Consider the following 9,660-nt stretch of genomic DNA (forward strand, 5'->3'; position numbering starts at 1 on the left):
ATGCGGACATATCGGATGCGTATTGTGATATTTGTAAGTTAGATGAATCATGAAGTTAAAAACACATGTCCTTGATTATCTGCACATGAACATATACGTCATTTTTATTTGATTAAGTGGTATTACAACAAAAGTTGTGCCATGAGAATAATTATTCATGTTACAATCACCATTTGCACCCTTGCTCTATTAATAATAAGATTTATTTGAATATGACACATAATATAATGCTTACTTTGCTGTGAAACAGAAAAGTCATTTTTATACAAATTATATGAACATGATGTTCAGGCCTTGATATTGCTTGTAGCAGTTTCAACTTCATCTTCCTCAGGGAAATGTGGCACTGATTTCTTGGCCACCACGTTATCCAGCCTCTGCCCCATCAGATATGGATTTGCACTCTGAAACACAGTCAGTGACAGATCCTGTGACATTTTACTGAAAATACGAGACATATATGTAATTATAAAGTCATATAATTAATGTGCTGGTCTATTGAGAAGGATGCAGCAAAAAAAATGCTAAGAAAAATAATGTTTTTTTTTTTTTTTCATATTTATAGCATACCCTTTTCCTTCTCTTTGGTCCACCCTTCAGCTTTTCATACAACAGTCCTTTATTCTGAAAGAAAAAAAAGATAATTAAGTACAGTCTGTTACAAATCAGTATTTACATATCTGTACATTATACATTCTCTGTACATTAACATCTACAACACACTCTCATGGCAATTCGTAACTATTTAACATTTTGGTGAATTGGTGGCTAAGTCATATGAATTCCTGAATCTCATTTAAAAATATAAAGGGTTAGTTCACCCAGAAATGAAAATTCTGTCATTAATAACTCTAATAAAAATTAATAAAATCTTTGTGTTGTTCTAGCCTGGCAAACGTCAGACGTGAATAAAAGCATGAATAAAATTGCGCTACAGCAAGGCAACATAGGGAAACCCAGACTAGTCTCGTTCCAAACCCGTAAGACTTTTGTTCATTTTCGGAACTGAGAGCTTTTTGTACCTCCATAGACAGCTACACAACTACCACTTTGACGCTTCAAAAAGTTCATAAAGAAATCGGAAAACTAATCCATATGAATTGAGTGGTTTAGTCCAAATAAATTTTCTAAAGAGACTTTTAGCTTAGCTATAGCTTTATATGATGAACAGATTTCATTTAAGCTTTTATTCACATATATACATTATTAGCGAACACAAACAGAAGCTCAACCGAACATGCTTGACGCACGAGAACAAACCCCATTGGTTTTTGCAGAAGCTCAAACGTGCTGTGTAACACACGAGAATTAACCTCATTGGTTCTCTGATGTTAAGCAAACACGCTTGAGCTTCCGTTTACCATAACTGATGTATGAGTTGATGAATGTCATATGTGAATAAAAACCTAAATTCAATCTGTTCATCATATACAAAAAATTGACAAAAGTGATCAATTCTTATGGATTAGTTTTACGTTCTCTATCTTCATTTGTGTTCAGAAGATGAACGGAAGTCTAATGGGTTTGGAACGACATGAAGGTGGGTAATTAATGACAGGATTTTCATTTTTAGGTGAACTAACCCTTTAAAGTCCTTCTACACTGTTGTTTAGATTATATTGTTATTTTGCAGTAAATTACATAGGCTAGTCTTTTGTAGTATATGTTATTTGTTATATGTAGTTCATTTGAGTGATTCACCAATAAGGATGAAAGAATCTTACTAAATGTAGTCTTACCGTTCCTGTACTTACATATGTATGTAAGTACAGGAAAGGTACTTGACAGAATCATCAAATATAATAAGTATAATAAAAGTCTGATAACTGAAAGAAAGTAACTTCACTGCACTTTTCACACAACATTCATTTCATTTAAATGAAAAATCAGAAGTCCGGACTGTTTCAAGGTATCAAGTGTGAACTTACCCACTTGGCCAGCGCAGGGTAGTCATGCTCAGGGTCAAAGAGGTGCTGATGTTTCTGGAATTCCCGACTGAACTCGGCAGTGTCAGGAGCGTTCTCCAAACATCCATCAGCAGCTATAAAGACATGATCACATTTTTTCAACCAGGAGAGATGCATCCCATTCTCAAACCATTCACAGAAGTTTAGATTTGTTTAGGAGGATATAGCAAAAATCAGTTTCAATCTATGAATCAATTTCAATCTAATCAAATATTGAACGTGGATTCCTCTTGGTTTTTATGTGATTGATAATCTAAATGAATGATGACACCACTGTATATTTGTGCACTGCATTTGGATCTACATACCAGTCTTTCCAAGGGGGCAAGGATTGGGAGGGTCGGGGTAGCCATGGTCCTCACTGAAGTCTTTGGGAACACTATCCCCAGTTAACTCTGCAACAATGTTAGGGATATTCCCATATGGCCCGAGATGCTGGAGTCCCTCATGGGCACCACCTATTGGACAGAGTGTCAAATTACAGATAAAGGTAAATGCGTCATGATAAGGATAATATAGTCCTTATATCCCCATTCACCTGTATAATCATTTGCATCTTTTAAAACCTGCGCTTATACAGAGAAACTCTTACCTTGGATGCTGAGAGGACCCACTATGTTGGTGGCCTGGTGCGCGGGATACTCGACCCTGGGCCGCGCGATTCCCAGCTGCTCCATCACTCCATGAAGCAGGCGCTGGATATCCGCCTCCGACACCTGATCCACCGTGCGTGGACTACGGCCAGAAACCACGGTCATCGAGCATATAACGACACTCAGAAGAACCGCGTGTGTCATTTTCGGAGCCGAACCCATCGTTGTCTTTCACTACACACCGACAATAAACAAATGATGTAACAGTGTAAACTGTGGTGTATGCTAGCTAAAACCTAAGATGTAAACAAAATATAGGCCTAGCTAGTCAGTCTATACATCAATTTTTCATTGTTTTATTTTCATTTTAATGTTGAAATTAGCTTATAAACTTGATGCTCTGATCTATAATTTAGATATTATTATGATCAAAGGAAACGCACATCCCACAAGTAACTAACATAGGCCGTTATTTTATACGCGCACATTAAGAAACATTCGTCGTTCAGCAAAACTAAACATCCAACGTGTTGTAGACTAACGTTATACAGAATAAAGAGTTAGGCAAACATAAAGAGGTAACCTACCATGTAATCTGGATTGAGAAAGAGTGTGTCGGGTTCAACACAGATGCCGTCCTCCTCCTCGCTTCATTTGCTCTGTTGCCAAGCAGCAGAATCATCATCACACCTATTGGCTTACGGAGTTCCTAGAACATAAAATATGCTGCTGTATTTTATAGGAAACGGTAGACCTATGAGCGGGGAAAAAGCTCTGATCTAGGCTATAATGACTCTGGAAAAAAAACTCATATTTTCCATATTATTTTTTTTTTTAATATAATAGGCTAAGTAAATCACTTGGCTAACATGTCGTGTCACTTATTCCTTTAATGTTATGGACCTGTCAGTTTACAATGCAAATACTACAATGCAAAGAATAATAGCCTCACAGCAATGGTTTAATTATTCAATGATTTCCTTGGTAGTCTATTCTCTCGAACAGGCATGAATTCGGCTGTACTACTGCCTATTATGGAATATAGCCTTATTATAATTCGATTTTGATAGGGAGTTGCATGAGGATATAACTTATTTTGTTGTTGCCCAATCTCCCCTCGTACAAGTCAGCAGACTGTGGTTAGCGTTGTCTGATTATTCTTTTAATGATGGGCCATACGTTTACAGTAGAAGACAGAACTGGACAGGCAACTCTACGGTGTGTCTAGAAAACACTCGCATGTGCACAATGAGGCTTTTGGCATTGTTGCATTTCTTGATTTCTCTGGATCCCCTGAATCTTTTCATACACTAAACAATGCTGGGTTGTTATAACCCAAATTCGGGTCAAATATGGACAAATCCAAATGTTGGGTTAAAAATGTAATTTAAAATATTAACCCAACTTCAACTTTCACTTTCAACTGTAATTTTTTAACCAACCTTTGGGTTTGTCTATATTTGACCCACATTTGGGTTGAAACAACACCCAATTTTTTTTTTTTTTTTTTTTGAGAGAGTAGCCTATGTATGGTGTAATACCTAAATATCTTGCAATCTTGCATTTGCAATTGTTTGACAATTCTTAAATGTAATTATGAGTCATTACCTATATTTGCTTGCAAAGACAATATTTTTGCTTTTGGACATTTTGCACCTTTTTGCACTTGGACTTGGTTGAAAAATTTTGTGTGTAAATTTTTGAGGATTTATAGAATCCTTTTAAACAAAAAAATAGCCTACCAAATTTACAGATATTAAAAAATTTGGGAACTTTTGTTGAGTAAACTAATAGCTGCATTTTCTTCTTTAAATAATCAAAGAAAAAACACAAAGAGTACATTTACACTTCACAACTTTTATTACAACAGTAAATGTATATACAGCACAAGACACAGTAACAAATGCATACGGAGGGTTAGATGGATTGACATGAGGAGGATCGGAGTTTTAGAAGCACTTTCTGTGAACGATGGAGGGACCTGCCTCATCATATTCCTGCTTGCTGATCCACATCTGCTGGAAGGTGGAGAGGGAAGCCAGGATGGAACCACCAATCCAGACGGAGTACTTACGTTCAGGGGGAGCAATGATCTAAAGGACGAACACAAGAACTTGAATGTAAAACTGGAACTATAAAGCAAACAATAGCTCATTTAGAAAAGCTTACCTTGATCTTCATTGTGCTAGGGGCCAGAGCGGTGATCTCCTTCTGCATACGGTCAGCAATACCAGGGTACATGGTGGTACCACCAGACAGGACATTGTTGGCATACAGATCCTTGCGGATGTCAATGTCACACTTCATAATGCTGTTGTAGGCGGTTTCATGGATGCCAGCAGACTCCATACCTGTGAGGGGCAATGTCACAAACTGCATGTGTTAGTGACATTTCAGAAGGAAGCACTTGTGATGTATGGACAGCAACATGGGTTGATGCAATGAGGCCCAACTAAAACATACCAATGAAAGAGGGCTGGAAGAGGGTCTCGGGGCAGCGGAAGCGCTCATTTCCAATGGTGATGACCTGGCCGTCAGGCAACTCGTAGGACTTCTCCAAAGAGGAGGAAGATGCAGCAGTGGCCATCTCATTCTCAAAGTCCAGAGCGACGTAGCACAGCTTCTCCTTAATATCACGCACAATCTCACGCTCAGCTATGGAAGAGAAAAGAGAGTTAATTGGGAAAAGACAATGAAAACATTTGTTTTGAGATAAAGACATTGACAATACATGACTGTACGTTAGCCTGTTTATTGCATGGCTTCTCACTGAGTAAATTAATAACTTGGATATTTAAATTATGTAACTGTATAGTATCTTATAGAGTCAGCTAAGATTTTTTTTTTTACAAAAATGATCTGCCTAGTAATGAGACAAACAATGTTACATTACTGTAATATTAAAACACTGAGGTAATTTCTTTTTAGTGTTTACTAATTTCTAACCAAAATCATTACGTAAAAGAAGTATGATTCTCTAGAGAGCACCCACCAGTTGTCACGAAAGAGTAACCACGCTCTGTCAGGATCTTCATAAGGTAGTCAGTGAGATCTCGCCCGGCCAGATCCAGACGCATGATGGCGTGAGGTAGGGCATAACCCTCATAGATGGGGACGTTGTGGGTCACACCATCACCAGAGTCCAGCACGATACCTGAAACATGCATTAGCATTTCAAGTTTTCTTCTGGCATGTTAAGTATTTCTAGGATTTAATGCCTATAATGTTTTCTATTGCTTCTGGTGATTTGATAGACACTGACCAGTGGTACGACCAGAGGCGTACAGGGAGAGAACAGCCTGAATGGCAACATACATGGCAGGGACGTTAAAGGTTTCAAACATGATCTGAAAAAAAGAGAAAATACAGCTTTGTTATTCTTAAATAAAACTGCAATCATAAACTAATGATAGAAAGATAGATAGATAGATAGATAGATAGATAGATAGATAGATAGATAGATAGATAGATAGATAGATAGATAGATAGATAGATAGATAGATAGATAGATAGATAGATAGATAGATAGATAGATAGATAGATAGATAGATAGATAGATAGATAGATAGATAGATAGATAGATAGATAGATAGATAGATAGATAGATAGATAGATAGATAGATAGATAGGATCATTCACAGGGGGCCACAAGGGGGTGCTAGGGCGACCATGAAAACATAATAAATCAATAAAACAAATAATTTTTTTGGTTACAAATCATTTCAAGGTGACATAGTTGCATTGTACTTACTCAAATAAGCACTGAGTAATATTAATTAGCTACATTTACCTACTATAGAGTTAGGGTTTGGTTTCGGGTTAGCATCATGTATTGTTATTACTAGAGTAAGTGCATAGTAGCGTGTAACTACTTCACCTTAAAATACAGTGTGACTCAATTTTTTACAGTAGTTGTATTTGAATATTTGGCTGCTATTATACGCATCGACATTATAGGGTCCCACACAAGGGGACATTAATATTTGGGGTCCCAGTCAAAAAAAGGTTTGAAAACCCCTGCATTAGCTTACCTGGGTCATCTTCTCCCTGTTGGCTTTCGGGTTGAGAGGGGCCTCAGTGAGAAGAGTGGGGTGCTCCTCAGGGGCCACACGCAGCTCGTTGTAGAAGGTGTGGTGCCAGATCTGGAGAAATATATTAAATGAATGGATGAATGCATGTGAATCCCTTGGTGACCAAACTAATAGGGGGGGAAGCCTTATTTTTGCTTAATGGATGAAAAACAAATCAGCATTTTGTAATAATTCTGTGATTGCTACCTTCTCCATGTCATCCCAGTTGGTGATGATGCCGTGCTCAATGGGGTATTTAAGAGTGAGGATACCCCTCTTGCTCTGAGCCTCATCTCCCACATAGCTGTCTTTCTGACCCATACCGACCATCACACCCTGACGTACAAGAGTCATGAATTAGATCTATAATCTGCAGTTCAGTTTGTTTGTATAATGTACATACGTTTTCCAATATGCGATATTGGAAAACATGCTTTGGAGGCCCACCTGGTGACGGGGTCGGCCAACAATGGAGGGAAAGACAGCACGGGGAGCATCATCACCGGCGAATCCAGCCTTGACCAAACCAGAACCATTGTCGCACACGAGCGCGGTAGTCTCATCGTCATCACACATGATTGGTCTTTTTTAGAATGGTCCTGGGAGAAAGAAAACGTGTTAGAAGAGTTTATAATTGTACAAGAATGGTAATAAAAGACATATTAAACAACCCTTATATTTTTTTTTAGCTTCAAATTGGTCAAAATAGAGCCTGCAGTTGAAAACGTATAGCATCAAATTAGGTCAGTAAAAGGCCAAAAGCAGCACATAAGAACCCCTTTAAACTATTTTAGGAATCAGCTCTTGTCATATTGAAGCCCCTGACCGAGTGTCCTATCTGTAGCTGTTTCGCAGTTGTCTGATGACAGATGACAACAGGACCCAAGGATTGCCTCCTCAGCTGTCTAGAAACTGTAAGAGATCCACTGGCAACATGTCAGTTCACTACATCTGTTGATGACTCTCTTCATTAGAGCATTTTCAAGTGACCCTTATGAGATCTAGACATGGATTCCAATCCAATCTAACACAACTATAGTTACCTCTTATAGCTACCGCTTCATTCTGCTATCCTTCATTACTTCCAGTGCAATTTCTTTATGCCCAACCATCAGTTTTCATACATTTCTCTAGCTACAGCTACATATATATTATCACAGAGGATGAGCAATTATCAGAAAAGGTCTTTATCAGACAGGGTAAAATCAGCCAATCCAGAAATGTATGTTCCTTCCCAAGAAGGAGATGACGCGTTGGGTTATTCCATCTCAAATCTTTCTCTCTCTCTGTCTCTCTGAAGTAGTCCATAGATAAAGGTAGTAGCAAACACTCACCAAGTTGTAGCACAAGACTGGGGTTTCCACTGGGATGAAGGGCATCTGAGAAGGATGCCCCTTAAATATGCTGGTGGGTGGGGGGCGGGTTCAGGATTTCACACAACACCAAATAAGAGATGCTAAACAGCCCACAGCCTTTACTATATTCTCCTGCATGATTACCAAAATGGACAGATGTTTCTTCAAGTGGGGACAGATCCTCTTTGGTGGCAAAATAAGCATTGGGAAACTGTTTGTAATGATTTCAGATCCAAATGGAAGGCCAAAAGAAGCCAAGTATTCTTTCATTGTTCTCTTTTCATATATTATGCAAAGTTTTGTTTTATGTCATTTTCTGCTATTATGTGTGACAAAAAAAATTCTTATTGATGACTGAATGTTGCTAGATGTAATTTAGTCAAAAAATATAAAGATAAATAGCATTGTTTTGGAATGTGGCTAAAGAAATATGCTAACTCTTTCATGACGCCATTCTTCTAAACATGCACAATAAATACCATTAGCCAAATACCAAAAAATACCAAATAAATACCAAATACCATTATGCACAATAAATACCAGCGGTTATCGGACCATAGTATTTTTCTGCTGTCATCTAACACTTTAATTAAGTAATATTTAACAAATAATAATAATTTGACACTGTTAAACTTTAGCAAATATCAAAATGAATGGTCCTTTTTTCATACTGTAGGTTACATTATAATATAATGGCAAAACCAGTGTTGCTAATGTTAACTAAAACTAAAACTATTCAAATGAGTTACTATTACTTGTATACAGCTGAAATAAAATCAAATAGAATTATTTGTTGGACAACTTAAATGTAAAAAAAAAAAATGGAAATGTTGCCTTGGCAGATCTATGACTGAAATAAAATAAATTTAAGTTGAAGAACTAAACAAAACTTAAGTTAGAACAAAACTTAAAATAGTTTAAAGTTAAATAAATATTATTAACAAAAGCACATAACAAAATTACTAAAACATTGAAATTAAACTTTATAGTAATATTAATAAATACCATAGTAGTGTAAAAAATAATATTAAAATAGCCAACATTTTATTGTACCATTTAAAAATGTATTATTATTTTTAGTATTATTTAGACAAAATATGATTTTGAAATATGAATTTAAACATTGACCACAATAGTGTAGTAATACTAAAATAATCTAAATTCACTTTTACCATTTAATTTTTTTTTGACAAAATAGTATGGAATTCTAATATAGACATTTTCTTGGCCAATCACAATCATATCATTTAAATATAAAATGTAGGCAAAAGGAGACAATAGCACATGCAAAATAGTTGGTTTGTAATGCCATTACACACACCAAACAAATAAACTTAGAGTAAGGTCAGGAAATCACACATCATGACCTTTGACACGGAACAAAATGTGTAGAATCAGTCAGTCACTGTTGACACAGTGTAAAAAAATGATTTGACTTCACAGGCATCGGAAAGTTCAGAGCACAGACATGCGGGGTCACATCTAGGAGCCGGACCTGAGTAACACCACCATTGTCAAATGGCCTAGGCCCTGGTATGCGATCGGGCCCATAACATGCCAGACAGCTGAGAGGTGTGGGGGGTGTTAGGAAGGACCTGTGTCCTTTCTCTGCAACTGCTGTTCTCTGATTGGCTCAGCTCTGTCCTTTTAGGGTCATGGTGAGTGACAGGTGCTC

General features: G+C 37.1%; 2 protein-coding genes across 2 annotated transcripts; both read right to left on the reverse strand.

Annotated features, from left to right (window-relative positions):
• Positions 1–86: 86 nt before the first annotated feature.
• Positions 87–3,261, reverse strand: scg5 (secretogranin V). The gene is made up of 6 exons (XM_039692653.2): positions 3,148–3,261; positions 2,560–2,794; positions 2,276–2,425; positions 1,929–2,041; positions 571–624; positions 87–404 (listed from the first exon to the last, which is right to left on the reverse strand). Exons 2-6 carry the CDS (start codon positions 2,780–2,782, stop codon positions 288–290), a joined length of 657 nt encoding a protein of 218 aa, XP_039548587.2. The 5' UTR covers positions 2,783–2,794; positions 3,148–3,261; the 3' UTR covers positions 87–287.
• Positions 3,262–4,403: 1,142 nt separating this feature from the next.
• actc1a (actin alpha cardiac muscle 1a) lies at positions 4,404–7,328 on the reverse strand. Its single transcript, XM_039692652.2, has 8 exons — positions 7,078–7,328; positions 6,838–6,966; positions 6,592–6,702; positions 5,823–5,907; positions 5,553–5,714; positions 5,024–5,215; positions 4,730–4,911; positions 4,404–4,653 (listed from the first exon to the last, which is right to left on the reverse strand). The coding sequence occupies exons 1-8, from the start codon at positions 7,204–7,206 to the stop codon at positions 4,510–4,512; spliced, it is 1,134 nt and encodes a 377-aa protein (XP_039548586.1). The 5' UTR covers positions 7,207–7,328; the 3' UTR covers positions 4,404–4,509.
• Positions 7,329–9,660: the final 2,332 nt, after the last annotated feature.

Source organism: Pimephales promelas, chromosome 13 (assembly GCF_988280905.1).
Source record: "Pimephales promelas chromosome 13, fPimPro1.hap1.1, whole genome shotgun sequence".
In the NCBI taxonomy this organism is placed as follows: Eukaryota; Metazoa; Chordata; class Actinopteri; order Cypriniformes; family Leuciscidae; genus Pimephales; species Pimephales promelas.

What these genes read in the sequence shown, in the direction of transcription:
- scg5 (XM_039692653.2), bottom strand. Translation starts at nt 2,782, where the DNA reads ATGGGTTCGGCTCCGAAAATGACACACGCGGTTCTTCTGAGTGTCGTT. An exon ending in GGGTCCTCTCAGCATCCAAG is followed by an intron (nt 2,426 to 2,559) that starts GTAAGAGTTTCT and finishes TCTGTCCAATAG; the next exon opens with GTGGTGCCCATGAGGGACTC. An exon ending in TTGCCCCCTTGGAAAGACTG is followed by an intron (nt 2,042 to 2,275) that starts GTATGTAGATCC and finishes ATGTCTTTATAG; the next exon opens with CTGCTGATGGATGTTTGGAG.
- actc1a (XM_039692652.2), bottom strand. Translation starts at nt 7,206, where the DNA reads ATGTGTGATGACGATGAGACTACCGCGCTCGTGTGCGACAATGGTTCT. An exon ending in TTGGCCGACCCCGTCACCAG is followed by an intron (nt 6,967 to 7,077) that starts GTGGGCCTCCAA and finishes CTTGTACGTCAG; the next exon opens with GGTGTGATGGTCGGTATGGG. An exon ending in ACTGGGATGACATGGAGAAG is followed by an intron (nt 6,703 to 6,837) that starts GTAGCAATCACA and finishes ATATTTCTCCAG; the next exon opens with ATCTGGCACCACACCTTCTA.